Source organism: Miniopterus natalensis, chromosome 9 (genome assembly GCF_054644295.1).
Source record: "Miniopterus natalensis isolate mMinNat1 chromosome 9, mMinNat1.hap1, whole genome shotgun sequence".
Lineage (NCBI taxonomy): Eukaryota > Metazoa > Chordata > Mammalia > Chiroptera > Miniopteridae > Miniopterus > Miniopterus natalensis.
Genome location: NC_142089.1, coordinates 18,045,548 through 18,068,963, shown reverse-complemented (window position 1 = coordinate 18,068,963; position 23,416 = coordinate 18,045,548). Strand labels below are relative to the sequence as shown.

General features: G+C 46.7%; 2 protein-coding genes across 3 annotated transcripts; one reads left to right on the top strand and one right to left on the bottom strand.

The window, feature by feature from the left end:
• The first annotated feature begins 553 nt into the window (after nt 1-553).
• On the top strand, nt 554-22,992 carry BSDC1 (BSD domain containing 1). The gene is made up of 11 exons (XM_016217686.2): nt 554-574; nt 840-900; nt 6,781-6,897; nt 8,591-8,758; nt 11,366-11,420; nt 13,074-13,189; nt 13,618-13,686; nt 13,847-13,925; nt 15,101-15,577; nt 19,932-20,035; nt 21,464-22,992. The coding sequence occupies exons 1-11, from the start codon at nt 564-566 to the stop codon at nt 21,494-21,496; spliced, it is 1,290 nt and encodes a 429-aa protein (XP_016073172.1). The 5' UTR covers nt 554-563; the 3' UTR covers nt 21,497-22,992.
• On the bottom strand, nt 10,941-11,318 carry LOC107540844 (ubiquitin-ribosomal protein eL40 fusion protein-like). Of its 2 annotated transcripts, XM_016217695.2 has the most exons (2): nt 11,216-11,318; nt 10,941-11,128 (listed from the first exon to the last, which is right to left on the bottom strand). In XM_016217695.2, exons 1-2 carry the CDS (start codon nt 11,316-11,318, stop codon nt 10,941-10,943), a joined length of 291 nt encoding a protein of 96 aa, XP_016073181.1. The 2 variants fall into 2 exon arrangements, with proteins under 2 accessions (XP_016073181.1, XP_016073179.1); XM_016217693.2 differs by having other exon boundaries at nt 10,941-11,318.
• Nucleotides 22,993-23,416: the final 424 nt, after the last annotated feature.

Genomic DNA, 23,416 nt, shown 5'->3' with positions numbered 1-23,416 from the left:
ATTTCAGTCACCTCGGAACTTTTCTCCACACACTTCCAAACCCTGGCCCAGAGCCCCGCAGTCTGCGTTTGCTGAATTAGTCCGAAGAGACCCCTAACAGCTACTACGCGGCTGGTTTCATAAAGGGGGGCGGTCCTAGTCCCGCGCCCCAGGATCCTAGGTTCGAGCTCAGGCCCCGCTCGCTCCCGCGGAGATCCCGCTCTCCCTCCCCTCCACCTCCCACCCACAGGCCGACCAACGCCCATGCGGCCACCGTAGGGGACGATGGCCGATACCCACGAAGATTCAAGGTTGGTGGGGGAGGGGCTAACGCTTGGGGTGGGCCTTAAGACAAAACTGAGGATTGGACCAAGCACTCAGGGGCGGAGTTTAAGGGAGAACTCTGGACAGAGAATGGGCCGAGCTCAAGGAGGCGGAGCCTAATTATAAAGCGGGGCGGAGATTGGGCTGAGGGAGGTGTCCGCTCGAGGATTGGGCCGAGTGCTCCGGGGCGGTGCTTAAGGGGGGCGGTGTCGTGTCGGAAGTCAAAGGTCAGTAAATAGTGGTGATGTCATGCTGGCAAGATGGCGGAAGGGTGAGCCCGTCATCCAGCTCTCGGGAGTTGGGCCCTGAATTCTTCCAGGGTTGGGGTGCTGGGCCAGGGTCTCTGGGGGGAACAGCAGGCCAGCGCGGTGGTGGACGCAGCTGAGAAGGCGGGGTGGAGTCGCAATGTGAGGGGGTGGGGAAGCGGCCTGCGTAGCCTCAGCCCGCGGGGCCACGTCTGAGGGGAAACTGAGACCCGATCGTTGAGCGGGCAAGAGTCGCACTGAGGGGCTGCCAGATGTGTCTGTATTCCACAGGGAGGACGTGGGATGGTGGAGGAGCTGGCTGCAGCAGAGCTACCAGGCAGTCAAGGAAAAGGTAAGCCGGCCCGGGGCTCTTCCTCCCCCAGGGCCCCGCGCCGCCTCATTGCAACTTGGTCCGAGCGGCCCCACCCGACTTTTGTGGGTGCCAGGCCTCGGGGATGAGAACGACTGTGTCCCTACTTTTAGCTCCTTTCGATCTACGTAAGGACAGACCTCGACTCAGACCAGTGTGACACTAGTCATAGTGAAATAAAGACTGTTTTAAAGGCTGGAGCGATCCTTTCGTAGGAATCCATAGGAAGGAGCAATTTATTCCAGCTCTGGAAATTCACAGCTTCGTAGAAGAGAGAACATTTAACGTAGGTCTTGAAGATAAGGATTCTAGCAATAGAAACTTAATCCTGTAGTCATTTAAATATTAGCATCTATGCCACAGCCAATACGGCAGGGCCAGGTCCTGAGGATACCCATGTTAGCCAAACAGATGCAGTCCTGGGCCCCACAAAGCTCACGCTCTAGTGGGGAAACGGCAGTCCCTGTGCAATGAGTGAGCCTGAGACTTGGCTCTGCCAGCAAAAAATGCCATTGTGTGTCTGTTTCATTCCATGCTGGTCTGTCAAAACCAACGTAAATGAATTCTGGAAAAAGCTAACCACTATTTATCTCAAGCAATTGGGATGAGTCCTGCTTCAGAGCAGAACTCCAGGAGGCTTCTGGCCTCAGTTAAATCAGTCCTCTAGGGGCATTTTTTTCCTCCCCTAGCCTGTATACTCCTCTCAGCTCCAGTCCAGCAAATCTGAGGATGCCCTGAGCTGTTTGTGTTTTGGTGAGGACCAAGAAAGAATTTCACACTGAGGTTTAGTAGAAGAGACCTCCAAGTAACTTGGTTCAATCTACTGAGATCTGACATTAGTTTAGCAAATGTGTTTGAGGGCCTTCTGTGTGTTTCCCTCAAGGTCGGTATGCCATAACTCATGAAAAACAGGTAGTTGATTAGCTTTCCATCTTTGTTCTTAGAGAACTCTCATTTGAAAGTGGGGTAGTGGAGAGTGTAGTTTTCTGTCTTTACAATTCCCCATTCCTAAAGAGAAGACTTAATTTCCCTCTCTTAGCTACTTACTCATATAAACCTGGGCAAGTTATTTAACCTGTCTAGGCCTCAGCTCCTCATCTTTTTTTAATTTTTAAAAAATATATCTTTATTGATTTCAGAGAGAGGAAAGGAGAGGGAGAGATAGAAACATCAATGATGAGAGAGTCATTGATCAGCTGCCTCCTGCACACCCTCGACTGGGGATCGAGCCCGCTATCCGGGAATGCGCCCTGACCGGGAATCGAACCCTGATCACCTGGATCCTAGGTCGACGCTCAACCGCTGAGCCACACCTGGCCGGGCAACAGCTCCTCATCTTTAAAATAGGAATACTAATACTTACCTGATAGGATTCTTGTCAGGATTACATGATATATAAAGGACTAAGAATAATACTTAGCACACAGTGAGTATGAAATAAGTGTTGGCTATTTTTATTAAGTGCTGAGAGTGATGGGGAAGCCTCTTAAATACCACCAGTCCATTTTTCCTTCCATTTTTTTCTTGGTCGTTCAGTGCTTTCCTGGCCTTCCTTCTTTTCTATCCTGTCTCTAGTTGGACCACTCAGTTTCCAGCACCTTCAATTCTCTTGTACCCCATAGCACACATTGCCCCAACGACTAGAGCTCTGAGATAATGCTATAACCTGCCTTCCTCTGCTTCTTACTTCTTTCTATAGTGTGTGTGTGTGTGTGTGTGTGTGTGTGTGTGTGTGTGTGTGAGAGGGAGAGAGAGAGAGAGAGAGAGAGAGAGAGAGAGAGAGCGAGCTTGCCCACAAGACACTGGTAGAGAAAATCACATTGCGCTTTGGCCCTACCACAGATTCCCCAGCCTCATCTGGGCCTAAGCACCCCCCAGCAAGCTATTTCAGTCTCTAATTTGCTTCTCCCCTTGTCTGCAGAAACTTTCCCCTAACCTAACTTCCCTCAAGTTCCCTGTTCAACCGCTTCCTCTTTTACTTCAAGGAGACAACCTTAGCTCCTGCTTTTTAAAATTTGAGGTCAACAGCATGATCTCTCTAACTCCCTCTACACCCCTAAAGCCACCACATATAAACTTATCTATACACACACTCAGCTTTACTTACCACTTGCCAAATCCAGTAGGTGTTTTCAGCCCTTATCTTCCTGCACCTTTCTGCTGCATTTGACACTAGTGATCACTCCCTTTTTCTTGAAACTCTACTCCCTTGGCTTTTGTGACATGATTCTCTCTCCGTTCTCCACATGTTTCCCCATCTTTCCTTTCCTGACTGTTTTCAGGAGTTCCTCTTCCTCTACTTGCCTCTTAAAGGTGTGGTGTTTGAGGGGCCTTGTCCTCAGCTCACTACTTTGTTTATAAACTCTTCCTGGGTCAACTCCATGTTAGGGTGACTCAGTCTTTTGCTCTGAGTCTTAGTGTTTGAGAATAGCTCCTTCTGGACAACTATTCCAGGTGTTCCACAGTCACTGCTGATTCTACATGACCAGAGTCATTGTCATCATCCTCTCTATAAACCTGCCCCCCTTCAGCATTTTCCTCTTTGTTGGCAGCACTGCATCTACCCTAGTCACCTAGTTTAGCAGCCAGTGGCTCTTCTTGATTCTATCTTGTTCTCAGTCAATGCATCTATTTAATCACCAAATCCACCCTTTTTGCCTGACTTTTTTTTTTCTTTCCTTTTTTTAAATATATCTTTATTGATTTCAGAGAGAGGAAAGGAGAGGGAGAGAGAGATAGAAACATCAATGATGAGAGAGTCATTCATTGATCAAGCCTGCAATCAGGCATGTGCCTGACCAGGAATCGAACCCCAATCGCCAGGATCCTAGGTCGACGCTCAACCGCTGAGCCACACCCGGCTGGGCATGACATTTCTTTTTTTAAAATATGTTTTTACTGATTTTAGAGAGAAAGGAAGGGAAAGGGAGAGAGAGAGAAACATCAACAGGCTGTCTCCTGCATGCCCCCTACTGGGGGTCAAGCCTGCAACCTGGGCATGTGCCCTGACTGGGAATGGAACTGGTGACCTCTTGGTGCATGCGATGCTGCTCAACCAAGTGAGCCACACTGGCCAGGGCTGCCTGATAATTCTTGAACCACTCCCATCCTCTCCATCCTTACCAGCACTGTCCTTATTTATATTCTTTTTTTTAAAAAATATGTCTTTATTGATTTCAGAAAGAGGAAGGGAGAAGGAGAGAGAGAGAGAAACATCAATGATGAGGGAGTCGTCATTGATCGGCTGCCTTGTGCACACCCCTGAGTGGGGATCAAGTCCGCAGCGGGGGCATGTGCCCTGACCAGGAATCAAACCGTGATCTCCTGGATCCTAGGTGATGCTCAACCACTGAGCCACACCTAGTCGGGCTCCTATTTTTCTATTTTGTTTCCTAGACTGTTGCAACATCCTCCTGACTGGTCGTCTTCCCTATTCTAATCTCATCATCCTTGGACTTATCAGCTCCTGAAATGACCTATTAAAAATGCATATTTCATCATGTCCCACTTCTTTCAAATCTCTGGTGGCTCTCTGTCACCCACAAGGCTGACCAGGCGCTCCATGGTTGCCCTTCTCAACCTCTCCAGCTTTATCTCTCACCACTTCTGCTTTACCTTCTATGTTCATTAGGACTAAAATGCTTGTAGGCCTCAGTAAACCCCATGTTCCACCATGCCCAGGCCTCCTTAGCGGACTCCTGCTCATTCTTTAGGGTGCAGTAGATGCTGCCCTTCACCAGGTCTTTCCAAGCTTCCCATAATACACTGGTCACTGGTCTTTCCTTGCTTATCAGCACTGTTATGTGATCATTTTCCCCAGTAGGCTGTGACTTTCTTAAGGGCAAGCACCATGTTTATTCATATTTGTCCCCTCAGAGCCCACAGTTTAGTGAGGGAGACAACCAGTCATCAAATAATCATACAGATGATTATATAATGAAAACTGCCCCGGTACATGTAAATTTAACAAACAAACATATTTAGAGTACCTACTCCACACTGGGGAAGCATCAGTGAGCAAAAAACATGGGCTCTGTGTACATGGAAATCATAGTTTATGCAGGAAGATGGATATTGAATGGGTAATCATAAAGTATGAGAATGTTAATGTGCAGTTCCCTTAGAACACAAAGCAGGGGAGCCAAACTAGTCTGAGGTGGCATCAGGGAAGCTTCTCTAAGGAAGTGACGTTTAAGCATAGATCTGAAGGAGGAATAGGAATTGACCAGGTGAGAGGGCTCACTCATTGTGTGTGCTCTCTTTGCTTTGAAGAGTTAGAACTATGTGTCAAGAAGAGGAATAATGTGCTCAGACACCCTGAGGTAGGGAAGGTGCTAGAGGATTTGAGAACATTGAGGAAGGCCAGCTGGAGCTCATTGAGGGGCACGGCAGAAGGGGAAGAATCTGCCAGAGGCAAGATTATAGGGCCTTGCAAGTGAGGGTAAAGATTTTATACTTTCTCATAGGATACTGTGTAACCATCAAAGAATGTACATGGTCTGCTCTGACTTACAAAGCTCCCACTGGTGTCAGGAAGAGAATATAATAAAAGTATCTGATGCAACCTGGGAGGAGTCCGGATTGGCCTGGTCTAAGGTGGTGGCAGCGTGGATGGAGAGAGTTAATAAATAACTCCAATTAAATAGCCCTGAGTCTGATATGGAGGCATAATGCCCACCCCCAGAGAAGCCCCTGGCTGATAGATTACACTGTCCCACTTAAAGACTTCCTAGGCTAATGAAAACTAAGCAGGCCCTTCCCCAAAGAAAACACTACCAGAATACTCAAAAACATGCCAAAATATTGCAGGTGGCTATCCTCATGTAAAATCAGAGAGCTTGCAAACAAGTACAGAGGTAGCCCAGGAAGGCATCCTTGAGTGGAGGAGGGTGAAGCAAGACAAGGCAAGACTTAAGAGTTGATGCCTGGCCAGTTGGGGGCATGCAGGAGGCAGCCGACCAATGACTATCTCATCATTGACGTTTCTATCTCTCTCTCTTTCCCTTTCCCTTCTCTCTGAAATCAATAAAGATATATTAAAAAAAAAAAAAAAAGCTGAGAGCCTGCTGTCTCGAGCTGGTTCTGGGTGCAAGGTAGGAAAGCAGATTGGTCTAACAGAAGCAAATATCAATTCTGCCCAAAAGAGCTCTATTAACGAATGTTTGGGGCCAAGAAAACCTCAAAGAGAAACCAGTCAAGTATTTCTGTTAACACCCCCTTTGTTGAATGTAAAAATCACACACCTTTTACTGGTATTAAATTGTCAAGAATTACTCATAAAAGCTTTCTAAACTATTATTGTTATTAATGCAACATGTTTATTAAACCTTTCAGACAGATAATTTCACATGCTGCCTCATTTCAACTGAATTTCCCTATAAAAAAAAAAGTAAAAATAGAAACACTTTCCTTTGATAAAAAAAATCACATACCTTTTCTTCATGTTATTTGAAACAAATGTCATGTCTTAAAGCATGTCAAAGCAATGCAACAAAGTCTGTTTTGTTTTTAGCTATATGTGTCCCCTTCCACAGTCTGCTCTTGAGAACCACTGATCTCATCTGTCTCCTTCATTTCATAGGAGACAACTGAGACTAGATGAGAGTTACTCTGACTACATAGCTTGTAAGTGTCTGGGCTGACACTCAGTTCCTGTTTTCAGAGCAGCAGGAAGTTCTTTGCTCTCTGTTGTCAAATACCAGTCGTGGAATTGGGACAAGTGAGCATTGTTTCTGAGCCTAGGTTTCCCGGGTCACTTGAGTTTTCCGTGTGTCTGTCTGGTACCCAAGAAGCATAGGGAACAGGAACAACAAAGGGTGGTGAAGCCAGCTGGCTCTATCATCCCTCTCTGTTTTCCCATAGTCCTCCGAAGCCTTGGAGTTCATGAAGCGGGACCTAACAGAATTCACGCAGGTGGTGCAGCATGACACAGCCTGCACTATTGCAGCCACGGCCAGCGTGGTCAAGGAGAAGCTGTCTGTGAGTACAACCTATATCCTCCAAGTGACTGTCCCTCACAGCCTGACCTGCTCTGGGACCATGGTGGGGGCTCCCAACCTTTCTCCCATTTTTCTTTTATGTGATTGTTTTTCCCCATAAGCCCCCATTTTGAAAAAATTGTGTCTGTCAAGCAAACAAGCTACATATATGTATTAAGTATTAATAAGCTTTTCCACTTCTATATTATTTTAGCAGATGTTTTCCTATTCTCAAAGTCATTCATTGTAGATAATTTAGAAAATACAGATAAGTGAAAAAGAAAGTCCTTTTAATATCGCAAAACTACCCTCTAGAAAGGTGTGTCAACTTATATTTTTACTGTCCCTGTTTTTATTAATCAGAGATGTGTAATGGAACCCTCTTGTGAGAAAAGAGTTTGGTTCTGAAGTCGGTGTGTAAGTGAAAATTGTGTATAGTCAGAGATATCCCTGCAAGTCTCAAGTTTCTGATGAAGTACAGTATACTGGTTTTATATTACAGTTTTTCCTTTAGTGTTGGGACAGATTGCAGTTTCTTCATTTGATCACCAGCTGAATCAATTGCCTCGTGACTAGAGGCCATGTTATGAAAAACATGTTTTGGAGTTTTTTAGCCAAGCTTGTTTTGTTGAATGTTGTAAAATACTGTCTGCCTGCCAACCACAGCTACTGATGAGCATGAAAGACAAGTGGTAATCCTGCTGAACTGTGATAAGTCCAGCCAGTGTCAGGGAGAGCACTCGTTTCTTCCATTTGTTTATTCCTTTTTTCATTCAACAAATATGATTGCATACCTGTGCTAACATGTACCAGGCACTGTGATAAGTTCTAGGTTTAAAATGCCTGGGCAGCCTAGTTAGGAATAAATATTATAGTTTTCCATGAGATCTTTAGAGCCTGCTTGCTTGGACTTTCTGACCAGTGTGGCTCAAGTTTGGTGTCCCACTTGTCCTTTCTGTGAAGCCCATACATTGGCCGTCAGGTCGTCCTAGGCTTGCCTCGACGCAAGACATTCTGTTCTAATCTGGCCCATATTTCCTCAGCCTTCATAGAAAATATTCTATTTCCTGAGCAATCATGATGATGAAATTTTGATATTACAATATTGCTATTTATGAAATGTTTGCAATGTGCCAGGCATTGTACATGCCTTCTCTCTATCTTTTTTTTTTTTTTTGGTGCCGAAACTTGTATGTCTTATCTTTTAATTTCACAGAAGTCCTCTGAAGGAAATATATTTATCTGCATTTTACAGATAAGGAAGCAGAGACTCAAGGAGAGTTTAGGTTTCATAATCAACAAGTAGTAGAGCTGGGATTCAAATTCAAGTTTGGCTCCACAGCTAGTACCTTTCTTATCACATATGTCTTCCCCACTGAATGTCTATGGCATGGCTCCTCTCCTGTCAATTTTTACTCAGTCTGGCTGGCCTTGAAATTTTGATGAAACAGCCAATCAAGGAGCTCAACAGAGGCCTACTGCAACCCTATTCTGCACCCCTATCTGGGGGGTGGGAACCCTGGCTTCCTGTCTCTCCTCCAGCCCCAGAGATGGGATGAGAGGTCATGAGCACTTCCCTGATCCCCACATACACAGTACACCTTTGCCCCTGGTACTTCACCCCTCCATACCCCATACCCCAGTTTTAGCCTGCTCCTGGGCCACTTGCTTCCTCTGCTGGCTTTTCTTTCCAGACTGAAGGCTCCTCAGGGGCAACGGAGAAAATGAAGAAGGGTTTGTCTGACTTCCTTGGGGTGATCTCCGACACCTTTGCTCCCTCACCAGACAAAACCATCGACTGTGATGTCATCACCCTGATGGGCACGCCCTCTGGCACAGCTGAGCCCTATGATGGCACCAAGGTACTCACTAGTGGCTTCCTCTGTAGTTGCCTAACAGCACTGGCCTCTACTTCCCATATGGACTCATAGAAGCAATACGTGTTCAGGCTAAAAAATAAACATACGTATATAACTAAATTGGAAAATACTGATAAGCAAGAAGATAATTATTTCTAAACCCACAATCCCATCACTCAAAAAAGAACCCCTGATTTATGGTCAGTGTATAGCCTGCCATTTCTTTCTTTTGGTTTTTGTTTTTTAAAGAAGATAGAGCTACAAAGAGAGTGCAGAGGGGTCCCTTCCAACCTATTTGTTGTTTTTTTAATTGATTTGAGAGAGAGAGAAAGACAGATGCATTGGTTTGTTCAGCTTATTTATGTATTCATTGATTGATTCTTGTATGTGCCTCACCAGGGATAGGACCCACAACTTTGGTATACCAGGACGATGCCCTAACCAACTGAGCAACCCTGCCAGTTTCTTGTTGTTTACAAACATGGGTAAAGATAGTTCAAGGGTTTTTCTTTTTAACAAAAAAGGCACTTTATACGTGCAATTTTGTTACCTGCTTTTGAAAAATTTACAGTAAACTTAGCACCTTTCCTAATCAGGAGAGGGAGAGAGATAGAAACATCAGTGATGAGAGAGTCATTGATCAGCTGCCTCCTGCATGCCCCCGACTGGGAATCGAGCCGGCAACCCGGGCATGTGCCCTGACAGGGAATTGAACCCCGATCGCCTGAATCCTAGGTCAGTGCTCAACCGCTGAGCCACGCCTGGCTGCGCATCACCATCATTTTTAATGTCTTTAAATTCTTGCAAGTGAATATAGCATGATTTATTTAGTCATTTCCCTGTGTTGCACATTTGGACTCCTTTCAGCTTTCAACCATAATAAGGAATGCTGTAGGGAGCACCTTTACAGGCATGATCTCCACTTTGGGGTTATTTAAGACTAATTTCCAACAGGAATACATGTACGGGAGGAGGATGTCTATGTTTCTGCTGCATTTTATTTTCTCATCATTACTTCTTGGATTTCATGGAGTATTTTCTCCTAAATTCACGTGGTGTCATAGCAGTTTGGCCTCCTTTGTAGCATTTTACCACACTGAATTTCCATTCCAAACATACTGATTTTTCAAGCGTGTTTTTAACACTAGAATTCGCACCACCACTTAGTGGAATTTAAGTGGAATTGTGAAAAATTTTAAATTACTGGATTTTAAATTATAGCAGTGAATTACCGAAACCACTTGCTGAAATTCTGATACAGCCAGGTAGCCTATGCTTCACGTAGTGCTGAGGAAGGAAGGTGGGGCTTTCTGTTAACTAGCTAAAGTTTGCCACCTCTGTGTCCCTAATTGGAGCACAGCTTACAGTTCACTTGGCAGACGGCTGTGAAATTAAGAGATTCTTGATGAATGGTTTTAATTTAGGGAAGTTATATTATTTCAAAACCTACCCATAAATTTGGACTTTATGAATATTTTTGCATTAGCATTTTTCAAATTTCACATAATTCAAAAGGATTTTATACATATAATTTTCTAGCCTGTTTACACTGTATTTTCTTAGTTCCTGGGGGTGGAATACTGGGTAAAAGATCATTTTCTCAGAGCCCCAGTTTTGGACTCCTGTCTCAGCACTCCATTCCCTAGCCTTAGTATTAATTGACAGGTGCCCTGTGGGTATGGTATCCAACAGAGAAGAAGCTGGGCTGTGGTTGAATGGGTACTCTGGCAGAGAGGGGGTGCTTTCTTTGCCAGCATCCCAGAATTTATGTTCTCTTTTCTATGTGGTTTTTTTTTTTTAATCCTCACCCAAGGATATTTTTTCCATTGCTTTTCAGAGAGAGTGGAAGGGAAGGAGGGAGGGAGGGAGGGAAGGGGGAGAGAGAGAGAGAAACATTGATATGAGAGAGACACATTGATTGTTTGCCTCCCACACGTGCCCCAACCAGGGCTAGAGATTGAGCCTGCAACCGAGGTATGTCCCCTTGGCCAGAATCAAACTCGGGACTCTACAGTCCATGGGTTGATGCTCTAACCACTGAGTAAAACCTGCTAGGGCTCTTTTCTGTTTTTTGTGGGCTTTTTTACTGTTCCAGTCAACAAAAGGGAAATTTTATTGAGGCCTCAGGACCATGGGGTTCAGGCAGAAGGCAGCCCTGTGGGCTCGAGGAGGTGGTGTAGGGGCCTTATTTAACTTTCTTCTTGGGGTGCAGGTTGTGGGCACACTTCTTGTGGCAGTTGACAGTGTGGGGGTGTAGGTGGGTATAACACTTGTGACAGATCATCTTGTCGCAGTTGTACTTCTGGGAGAGCTGGCGGAGGGAGGGCTGAATGATGCCACCCTGCAGATGAAGTACCAAGTGCAGGGTGGACTCTTTCTGAATGTTGTAGTCTGAGAGAGTGCAGCCATCCTCCAGAAGTTTGCCCAAAAAAATCAGACACTGTTGTTCATGTGGGATGCCCTCCTCGTCTTGGATTTTAGCTTTGACGTTCTCAGTGGTATCACTGGGTTTAGTCTCGAGGGTGATAGTCTTGCCAGTCAGAGTCTTCACAGAGATCTGCATCTCTGAGAAAAGTCATCTCATTGAAAAGTCTTTTCTGTTTCTTATAGGCTCGTCTCTATAGCCTGCAGTCAGATCCGGCAACCTACTGCAATGAACCAGATGGTGAGGGAGTAGCTGTGAGGGGCGGGTTTGCAGGGCAGGGAGACCAAGGGCATCTGGGTTGTGTTCCCTGTTTGTCTCTGGTAGCAGTCGCCAAGCACCCCTTGTATAGAGGGACCAGAGTGGGGCTAGTGTGTACCTTAGATTTGGTGGCATGGGTTGATGGTCCCTTTTCCTACCTGAACCTGGGCTGTCTTCATCCCTGTCTGCAAAGGCTTGACCCTCTCCTTCTCCCTCTCCTTCATCCTCAGCTCTGGCTCCTTCCCAGCCTTGCTGCCCTTCCTATTTGCTAACCCCCTGTGGTACAGCAAGCCCCAGGCTGGGAACTGGAGGTCAGAAATGAGTCAGACCCTCAACCTGGTCCAGACCTCCAGGAACCGGCTGCTAGAGGGAAACAAGAAATGGTGAATAAAGCAAAGATAATAGATTTGGAGTGACTGCTTTTATAGAAGGATGGAGGCAGTGGCAGTGGGAACCCAGAGGGGGATAGTGCCCAACACAGCCTGGGAACAGAGGATGTGACACTTGAATTGAGATTTTAAGGATGAATTAGCAGTAAACTAATTTTACCTTTAGAGTGGGGGGTGGGTGTTTAAGCAGAAAGTCCAGAAAGAAGAGGGCGTACCTAGGCATTTGGGAAGGCTGGGTTAAAGGGTGCCTGTGAGGGAGTGAAAGCAGTGAGAGCTTTGGTAGGAGCCAGATTGGAATGCTTTGGGTGTCAGACTAAGCAGTTTGAATTTTGTCCTAAAACGCTCAGAGTAGTGCTTCTTAACATTTTTTTTAAAGTCAGAAAGGTCTTTAAAAATCTGCTGAAAATGACAAGCCCTCTCTCCACAAGATTTAATATGCAAAATGGGAATTCTTTGACCCTTTGAAGCCCATCTTTGGACCCTAGCTTTAAAAGCCTTCCAGTAGAGACCTATTGAAGGGTTTTGAGGCCTGAAGTAGTCAGATTTTACATTTTATAAAAGGGCCCTGGGCAGTGTAGTGAAGGATGAAATAGAGGGAGAGACAGAAGATGGGAAGACCAGTTAGGAGGCTTGTTAGCATTCCTCACGTTACAGGTAGGGCCAGAACCTAGGAGGTGGCAGGAGGAATGAAGAGGAAAGTGTGCATGTCTAGGAGGGTCCCCAGGTCTCCATTGGATCACTGGGTGGGTCAGGTTGGGCAGGAAAGAAAATGAGTTGGGTTTGCAGCACCTGTGCAAGTGGACGTGTCCAAGGGATACTTGGACTCCTGGATCTGGAGGGCTTCAAGAAGAGAGCAGGTGCTCCCAGGGTCAGAAACTGGATTGGCCACATGAGGGAGGACAGAAGTAGCCATTGAACCTGGCCACATGAGTCCCTGGTGACCTGAGAATAGCTATTTCAGAGAGAAGATTCAGTGCCCAAGTGCAGCAGGCTAAAAAGTGAGCAGGCATGGCAGGGAATGGAGTCTGCAACCCCTCCTGGAGGTCACTTAGGTGCTGCACCGTGATATCAGTGAGGTTCACCCACCCCTTCACCCTGCCTTACCCCCCACCTTGGGCCAAATGACTTTGAAAAAAACTTGACGCTTTCTTCATTGTCCATGTCCAGTCTTAGGTGTGTTTCCTGTAGGCCCAGTGTTCTTTTCCCAGACCCAGGGAACTGACCATCAGTGTCTGTTCCTCTACAGGGCCTCCGGAATTATTTGATGCCTGGCTTTCCCAGTTCTGCTTGGAGGAGAAGAAGGGGGAGATCTCCGAGCTCCTTGTAGGCAGCCCCTCCATCCGGGCCCTCTACACCAAGATGGTGAGGGCCCAGCCAGCAGGACCTCGGCCAGCTCCCAGCTCAAGGTGTTGGGAGGTGGGAGGGACATGTCCTGCATCATCTCAGAGTCATCTGGCTTAGAGAGCAGTGGGAGACCCTGTAGAGCCAAACCAGCTAGTTCCTGAGCCAAGAACCTGCACAGGGAAAATTGATTTGCCAGGTTTCTGGCCATCTTGGTGAGAAATGGAAGGGCTAGCAAAGCCTTGTGGAATTTCTTTTCTCCCTCCTGGGCCAAGCTAGGCCAGGAAGGTAGCAGGAGTAGGATGTGGGGTGGAAGTGCTCTGATAATCACTGCTCAGCCTCTTACTGTGTTTGAAATCCAGAGTGGTTAGAACTGGTTGATAAGACTGGGGATGCAGATCCCACACAACCACTCCAGAAGTCTCATCCCTGCTGTCCCCTCCCTCCAGGTACCAGCAGCTGTTTCCCATTCAGAATTCTGGCATCGGTATTTTTATAAAGTTCATCAACTAGAGCAGGTATGCTGGCCTAGCCTGGGGGAGTACTCCACTCAGCCATGGGGGAAGTGGGTTGGGTTTTGTTGAGGGAAGAAGGGGTGCCAAGAGTTCTGGGGTCAGGACCAGGGTCTGGGAAGAGGGTGCTCTGACTGCTCCTGGCTATTTGCTCCCTCATATTTAGGAACAGGCCCGGAGGGATGCCCTGAAGCAGCGGGCAGAACAAAGTATCTCTGAGGAGCCTGGATGGGAGGAGGAAGAAGGTAAGAAGTATTGAGAGGTGATGGGCAGGTAACAGGTCCTGCCTGTGGGGGACTGTATGGGCCATTCTCTCCGAAGCCTGGAGAGGCGTGGCACCCCAGGGAAGAGTAAGGAATGAGTACAGTGTGTATGCGTGCTGAGGATAGGCTAAGCCGACAAGATGTTTCCCAAGACTGGTGGGATCCTAGGTTTAGATACGGAAAGCACATGTGTCAGTTGCAGCAGATTCCCCTGCCAGCCATGGACCAGCTACAGAGTCACCTGGGATGCTTATTGAAATCCCAGAGCCCCTTATCCCCCCTTGAAGATTCTGTGTGTGTGTTGGGGGTGGGGTGGGGTGTGTGTGTGTGTGTGTGTGTGTGTGTGTGTGTGTGAGAGAGAGAGAGAGAGAGAGAGAGAGTTGATTTTTGGAGGAAGAGGGAGGGAGGGAGAGGGAGAGAGAGAAACATCTATCAGCTGCCTCCTGCAGACACCCTGACTGGGAATCAAACCCACAACCTTTTGGTATACAGGATGATGCTCCAACAAACTGAGGCACACTGGCCAGTGCCAAACTTGTATGTAACAAGCTCCCCTGGTAATGTTAATGCCCAGCCAGACTTGGGAACCACTGGCTTAGGAAGGGAGCTAAGCATCCTCTATGGCAGCTCAGCTTAGGACAGCGTGTTGGAGCCACCTGCATGATATAAACACTTTTATCAAGTGCTTATATTATACGCCCAACCTGTACTAAGAGTTTTATATGTGTGGTCATTACTACGACTCCATTATCCCTCTTTTACGAATGAGGCAGGTAAGTTAAAGAAAAGCTAAGCGCCTTGCCCAAGATCACACATGTAGAATGTAGCAGAGCTTGACCTGAACTCAAAACCGACTGACAGAAAAGATAAAAGAAAAAGAAAACTTATTAAGTCTTGGTTTTCTAATGTATACCTTCTTGGGCTGCATTTCTGGATGTCTAGGGCCCATCAGATATGTGCTCAGCCTCAAGGGTAGGAGAGACTTTGACAGGGAGAGTCTGCAAAAAAGCTTGGTGGAGAGGAGTGAGGGAACTGGCACCCTTTAGTCTTGAGAGGAAACTGTAGAGGGAACCTGAGGCCTGGCTTCACAGAGCTCCAAAGTTGTCCCGCAGCTGACCAGGGCACATAGCCCACTTTCCCTGCTTTTCTCTCTACAGAGGAGCTTGTTGGCATTTCATCCACATCTCCAAAAGAGGCAAAGGTTCCTGTGACCAAAATTTGCACATCCCTTGGAGAACCTGGCCCCCGGAGCCCCTGTGAAGAGAACCTGGTAATCCCAGTAGAGCCTCCAACAGAAGTGACCCCGTCAGAGAGCAGTGAGAGCATCTCCCCCGTGACACAGATTGCCAAACCTGCCACCACACCTGAGGCACCAGTGCTGCCCAAGGACCTGTCCCAAAAGCTTCTAGAGGCATCTTTGGAGGAACAGAACCTGGCTGTGGATGTGGGCGAGACTGGACCCCCGCCCCCACCTCAGTCCAAGCCCCACACCTTTGCTGGCCGCTCCAGTGGCCCAGAGCCCAGGCCTCCAGCCAGAGTAGAGACTCTCAGGGAGGAGGTGCTCACAGACTTACGGGTGTTTGAGCTGAACTCGGACAGTGGGAAGTCTACACCCTCCAACAATGGAAAAAAAGGTAAGTCAAGGCCAGAGCCCAGGGAGTGTGTGGGGCGGGGCAGGTGAGAGTCGACACCTCACAAGGAAGGTTTGTCTCCATGCCCCTTGTGAGGATCCTAGGAACAGATGTCCTTTATTTGTGATACTAATGATGATGACAGCTGCTATGTATTAATTACTCTATTCCATCAATTCTAAGATACACTGATTCTCAAAAATAAGGATGCATCTTACAATTGTTAGAGTCTTAGAGTCAACAAAATAAGATTTATGTCATGTCCTGTGCTAGGTTTGTAACATTGCCTTTAATTTCTCACATCTTACAACCCAGTAAGGTAATACTGATGAGGAAAGTGAGTTCAGAAATGTTAAGTAACTTGCAGTGTTTAGCTTGCATGTTAAATTTGCATGGCCGGAAGCGGCAAGCCCAGATTTAGACCCAGGTCTGTCTGACGTGAAGCCCATGCCCTTACCTACCTACCACACTGTACTGATTTCTATCCTTTTTGACAATTTAACCTTATTCTGGGGTGGGTATTCCTGTGACACTGATGTCAGGGGGTCTTCTTTCCTGGGTGACCTTAGAAAAGTCATTTAGCTTCCCTAAGCCTTCATTAATTATTATGAAATATAGAAACAAAATTTACATGTACATTTAAAAAAGAATAAAGTTAACACTCATGGACTTTCTTTGAGCCAGCTTAAGTAATAAGCTTTAGTTTCTTATCTGTGTAACGGAATTTTAGTTTGGAGACTCTTTGACTTTATGTCAAGGAGGAACCTCCCGAACTCCGAGATTAAAGGACAATTGTAGCTCTGTTGTCAATTTTTTTGCCACATTCAAAATACCTCCCTAGAGGTAGCTAGTTGTCAGCAAGACCTTCCCTCAACTCCTCATACACATGTATCCTGTGTTTGCCAGCACCTGGTACCAGTTAGCCACAAAGCTTGCCCATCTGGTGGGTGCTGGCCTGCTGGCACAGTGAGGGACTGGTTTGCTGCAGCGGGTGGGAAATGGCCCCCACCACACCCTACCCTGCTCCCTAATGGAAACTACAGGGTTTCTAGTTTCCAACACAGTGCTTTCCTTCTGACTGCTTCAGTGAGGTCATCCATTGAGCTCCTACCTATTCTTTATGAGACACTGAGGAGGGAGGGGCAGAAGCTGCAGTCTTTATGATGAAACATGAAGCAATGTGGGACAAACTTGTATTGGAGAAGGTCAAAGAAAGAAGGAACTTCTCGGCGTCCACGAGTGTTTCACTGAGGAGACAGGCGTTGTATAGGAGAGTTGGAGAGTTTGGGGCAGGTGCGGGGAAATAGTCCAGGCTGAATGGGCTTACAAAGTCCATATAGCAGAGGGCATGGGGCACATTGAAGGGGTGGTGACCAAAGCCCACTTTTCTGTATTGTCTCCTAGGAGAGGGAGGAACAAGAAGGGTGAATGGATTGGCTCAGAAATAGAACTTAAGAACTTAAGCTGAATTTAGAAGGTTGGACTTAGTGCCACAAAGCAGCAGGGCATGCTGCTTATATGCCCAACCTATACTAAGAGCCTTACATGTGGAGGCTCTGGGTTCAAATCCCAATTTGCTCATAAGCCATGTGACTTCAGAAAAGTTACTGATCTCTAAGCCTGGGTTTACTCCTATATAAACCGGGGGTAATTGTTCCATGATAGGTGCTCAACCGGGAGAAATTTGAGTAGAGCCCTGCTTTGGAGAAATGCTGATGATAATAAGAGGTGCTGTTCTCTGAGCACTTTCTATATGTTTATATAGCTCTGTGCTAAGCACAATATGCATAATCACGCAATCTTCACAAAAGCCCTGTGAGATCTGTGCAGTTCTCCCCGTTTTTCACTAGTAGGAAACAGATCAATCACTTACCTGATAAGTTTTTAGAAAAGTATGAACTATTCCTTTAGGAGAGTGGATGAGTAGGTGATGGACCCAACAGGCAGTATGTGGTTGCTGGGTGCATGGTACTAAGGGCCCATTTGAGGTAGTGGTCATGAATTTTGAGACACCGGTTAGCACTTTTGCACTTTTTTCCAGCCGCATTCAGTTGCTCAGGTGCAGACACAGAGCAGATGGAGATTGGATTTAACCAGGGTTTACGTTTAGCCAGGTGAAATCAGTGGAGGAAAAGAAGAGAGTCCAAGTACATGCAAGCAGTGAGCAGAGTGATGGCTCTCAGAATCTGAGCTGGACAAGAGAGGGAATAGCAATGAAACAATTGGAGGGTTAAAGAATTATAGGTTCCATTTGGAATCAGAATAGAGAGCTTGATCAGAAAAAATGAGTGGTGGGTGGAAGAGGCTGGACAAAATGAAATTATGGGGAAAATGCAGCAAAAGCTCTTAACCGCTCTTTCTACTGTCTCTGAAGTACTCGGGGATTCAGGAAAGGAGGGGCTGGGGATTTGATGCAGAAGACCCACCAGAACTAGTTGTAGTCAGTGAGGGGAAGCCAGGTTCTTGTACTAGGGTAGGACAGTGGGAACAGAGTAGAGGGAGTAAACCTTAAAAGGAAGTATGGAGACTTAGAGGCAGAGTGACTCCTTTCCCTCTTATGTTCACTTCCTAAGATGACATGAGGGAGGCTTGGTCTCTGGGTGCAGCAGTCTCTCTTGGGGTCTAGCCACAGAGTCTCCCAGGTCCCAAGGCAATCCCCATCATTGCAGAGCTGCTTCCCACCTGAGGTTAGTAATCAAAAAACAGAAAAACTCTGTCACGAAGTCTAAAATAATTGTTGCAAAGATGAGCTTCCTGCCTCATGCACAATGTAATGGAGATCTTAGTACTCTCCTTGGGTGACAGGACCGGATGGTGGGACAAGGCATATGGCAGAGCCCAGGGTAACATCTCTGCCACTCAAAGCCTCTATTTTCTCATGTGTAAATCAGGACTGTAAATACCTACCCTAGAGGGTGGGTGTGAAGTGCTCCAAAAAGTTTAGCTGATATTCTGTGTTCTACCCCCGGAAGGGTTTACCCTAACATTTAATCCTTAAGAAGAGAGTTTCAAATCCCTAGAGGGCAACCTGAGGTTAGGGAAACCTCTTGTGGCCACAGCCACAGATCTTAAGTGACAAACCGGCCAGGAGTCTGGCTTCTACCCCACAGGAAGCCCGCACTGTCAGATAGCCAGGTGCATGCCACCAGTGTCCTGAAAGCACAGGGAGACTTAGATACGGAGTCAGAAGTATTGGGTCTTGGTTGCAGATCAGCCCCTGACTAGCTGTGGGACCACATGCAACATCACTTAACTTTGAGAACAGTCCTTCAAGGACTCCATTTGTTAAATATCCACTATATACATATGTTACAGGCACTTTACATTGGCATCTCTAATGTTAATACTGTTGTGTATCAAACTGCAGGCTCTGGTCTACACAGAATCATCCAGGTCCTGCAGAATTCTGGCCCATCACCTGGATCTGCTGAGTCTGAATGAGGAGGGTGGGGAGGCAGGAGTCTATATTCCAATAAGCTACTCCAGTGTGGGTCTTTGCAAAGAGGGTGGTTTTATCCTTATTTTTTAAATAGACTGAAGTCACTTGAAGTATATAAGAAAATAAATCTCCTGCCTGCACTTGGGGAGCTCTCATTCTAACTCCTGTATTATTAGACAGTAAACATTAAACCTGATGATATATGCTAGAAAATGATAAAACAATGGAGAAAAAGAACAACTGGAGCAGAGTGAGGGGGGATAGGTTGCAGTTTAAAAGGATGGTTAGGGTAGACCATACTTAGATGGAGAGATTTCAACAAAGGTGTACAGGAAGTGAGGAGGTTGGCCTGTGGATATCTGAGAGTTCCAGGTACAGGGAACAGCCCATGCAAAGACCCTAAGGTGGAACTGTGCCTGGTGTGTTTCAGTGTAGGTAGAAGAAAGAGGAAGAGGTTCATTGTTTATTTGTTCTGAAAGATATTTTGTGGCTTCCAGGGAACCTGTGAACCAAAGTGCTTCTCTGCTATTCAGTAACTTGCTTTTCCTCACATAATAATATAGTTTAATACTATTTGTCATGTATATAAATGTTCTACAGCCTAACCTTTAAAAGCCACATAATGTTCCATTACATCACTACACCATTTATGTTTGTAATTCCTTTATCATTGGGTTTTCAGACCTTTTTTAAGTTTTCATCACTATAGCAGCAGTACAGTGAACATTCTTTTGGCTAAATTTTTTACTGAATCTAGGATTTTTTAGATTCCTAGAAGTGGGAAGTGAGCTGGAGTGAGAGCAGAAGGCAAAGACCTTTGGTGTGTATTTGTCAGGTCCTTTTAAAGAGTGCCATTATCCCCAGCTATGACCTCTTCACATACCCCTTCCTGACTTTCACACTGGATTATGGTTCTAGGCTCAAGCACGGACATCAGCGAGGATTGGGAGAAGGACTTTGACTTGGACATGACTGAAGAAGAAGTGCAGATGGCTCTTTCCAAAGTAGATGCCTCGGGTGAGGTGAGTGGACCTGGTTGGCCACAGGGAAGCAAACCCAGTGATCCCAGGGTCTGAGACCTCTCCCCACCAAGCCCAACTATCCCCTCAGAGTGGATCCCTGTGCCTATCTGAGGTGGCAGGCTTCAGGAAAGAGAGTTAAGACCTCCCACTCAGGCCCTGAGCAGTTGTCATCGACAGGCTCTGCTTCCCCAGTTCCGGGATGGATGAATGGCAGAATTCTTGACATTAGCTCTGTATCAAAATCACCAAGGAACTATTAAAAAATACAGATGTCAAACCCTGCTCCAGATTTCCTGACTCATGGTCCCCTGGTGTGGGACCTGAGCAGATTTATAAATCTAGTTTTGGAGACAAAAGGCAGTGTGATCTAGGACTAATCACTTAACCTAAAACATGAAATTGATCATTAGAAGCTTCTAAGCTGTGGTAGACAATGCATTTCAACACATAAGGCATAGTGCCTGGGACATGGAGCACTAGGAGATGGTACTGAAACCACAAGATACAGTACAGCTATGAGCTCAGAGGCCTGGTCCTCTTACTACTTAAAATAAAAATGGGTCATTTTGAATGAGAGGTTGGGAAAAAAGCTCTCATAGCTAGTAAGTGATGGGACTGAGGCTCCAGCCCAGGCAGATGCTTCAAGTCACTGTTACTTCTGCTGCCCATCATGTGGCTTATGCACCTGCTAAAGAGGTGAACAGATTAGAGGCACAGAGAGGGCTTTGTCTTTCATATCGGGAAACTGAAGCCTGAGAGGAGGCACTGACCTATACAAAAGCATTTTGCACCTGTGACCTCATTATACCCAAGGCAGAGAAGGCCCTGGTGCCCTATCATGCTATGGAGCCTTCATGGCTCTTGTGTTTTTGCAGCGCTCTTTTAAAACCTGACATACAGTCTCCCTGAGCAGAGTTATTCTGTAACCCGTCATAGTAGGGATCCCGCAGGCAGCAGGGAAGACTTCAGCTGAGGACTATAGTGCTGGAGCCCCTAGTGAAGACCCTGTGAGCACCTTTAGTCCAGGGCCATGCTTGCTTGTAATTATAGTGCCACTCTCAAGCTCTCTTCCTCTCTGAGCCATCTTCTTAGCTGCTCAGCAGGAAACAACTTTCCCTTAAGGAATTGGCTGACATGGTTCCTGTGGGCAGGGCATCCCCCTTGTAGAGTCCTGTGTTGGTTGGTGGAAGCATTTCCTTTGCGCCTGGAATGATCAGAGCAGCAGACTCACCCCTTAGGCAGAGGGCAGCTCTGCTCCCCAGACACATTCCTTAAGACTAGTAGTTCACTCTATGGGCAGTGTATGACCGGGGCGGGAGGTGTATCTGGAAATGGAGGCAGCAAGGGGAGCTTGGGTCTGTCTGGGCTCAGTTGACTTAGAGGAATAAATTGGTGTTTGTGCTCTCCATTATCCTCTCCCTTTTGCAGCTGGAAGATGTAGAGTGGGAGGACTGGGAATGAGGGGAGCCAGAACAAGCAGCTCCTCCTCCCACAGCACCTCCCATTTCCCTCGATCGTCTCAGCCCAGCCCTGGAAGACACTGACCAAGAATGGCCCCCAAATGGCCTCTGTCAACCAGAGCTCTAGGCACAGATTCTGAGTTGCTCCTTGCTGGCCCTGTGGGCCTCTGCTCATATCTGGAAAGGGGCTCACAAAATCCAAACCAAGAACCCTGACTTGTGCCAACCATAGGATGACCTAAGGGGGAGGAAAACTACCCCCTCACCCACCGGAAGAGCCTACATTTCAATGCTGAATACCCACTGTTCCTGGGGACTCTCGCTGGAAGTCCCAAGGGATAGCTTCATCCCTTCTGCCTGTGTGGACAGAAGCTAAACCACCAGTCTTGGAAGAAACCAAGTGAACACACTGTCCACCCATAAGCAGGCAAGGAACGCCATGCCACCTGCCCTTGGGTAGACAAGGGTGTCAAACACATTTTGGTTCCTATTCCAGTGGGTAAGAGACATTTGACTCTGGGAAATAAGCCTCTCTTGGGAATCTCCCCTTCCAGGCATTTCCCTTTCCTGGAAAGGTTCCTTGTTTAGAATCTAGAGACCAAACTCTAATTTCCCACCTCCTTTCATCCAGCCCAGGCTGGTATGTCCCCAATGCCTTTCCCGGGGCTTCTTCATGTCAGATGCACCCAAGTCCTTAGCCCAGCTGTGCCACCTGCAAGACTCTGCTCTTGCTTTTCTTATCCTCCCCAAGAAGGGAGGGGCCCCTTCAGGCCCTTCTGTGCGTTGCCTGGCAGGGTACCTTGTCCAGCCAGCTACCCACCTCAGTTCACCTGGATCTTAGGACACAAGCCAGCTCACAAGCGGTACAGAGCAGTGATCAAAGCTGACTACTTAAAACTCCGATAAGCCCAATTTCTCTGCCTCAACCCTTCTGCTCCTTGAAGGGATATGCTGGGGTGAATTCTTGAGACTCTCATCAAGCGTCTGAAAAAGCCCTTCCTGAAGGCAGACCCAGTCTTTGTGGCTCTTACCCTCCACTCTGCTAAAGCTGCACCTCTCTTGGGGGAATGAGGGGCTGTAGGAATCCCTGGAGACCCTGGTGCTTCACCATGCTGCTCTGGCATTCTAGTACATAGTCTGGCGTGTTCACCAATGATTTATTGGGATTGTGGCAGGGATGCCAGGAGAGGTGGTCACTTCCACTTCAGATTTCAATGAGGGGGTGGGATGGAGAGAATGCTGAATCTTTTTGATGGGATGGGGTTTTTCTCTTTGTAATTATTTCTTTAGTTTAATCTTTTGGTTGTTTGTGCAATATTATATATTTTAAATTATAATGCATCTCCCCAGAGTATTTTGTAGCTGGGAAAAGAAAAACAGGAAGAAAAAAAAGATTCTAACAGCTGTTAGTTTTGTAATTAAAAAAGAAGAAAAAAGAACTTTGCCCTGAACCTTTTCCAGACTTGCCGTTAACAGCATTAAAGAGATTGGACAGAAGCTGGAAGGTGTCTGGGGGTCTATTCTTGTCCCCCATGGCAGCTGGGCAGGACACATCCAATGTGCAGAGTGACTTCCTGCTTGGAACCTGGGAGTTTGGGGGAAGGGGGAAGTCCCTTTTCCTCGTCCCAGACTCAGCTTAACCTTTGGGATGAGGAAGGGACAGGGCCCCCAACAAGCTTTCACCAAGACTAGAAGTCAGGAGGCTGATTCTGCTTTCCTAGTGCTTCTGCTTTTATTTGGAAAGGAAGTTGCAACAGTGGCTCCAGTTGCTCTTGGTCATTGTTCTCTCCTCCCCCTGTATGTGTATGATTCTGGGGTCTAATTTAATTAGCTTTAGTTGAATAACCCATATGAAAATCACTTGTCAGTCATAATAAAAGGGAAGTCTGAATGAGGCCCTCTGGTTCCATGAAGATCTTTA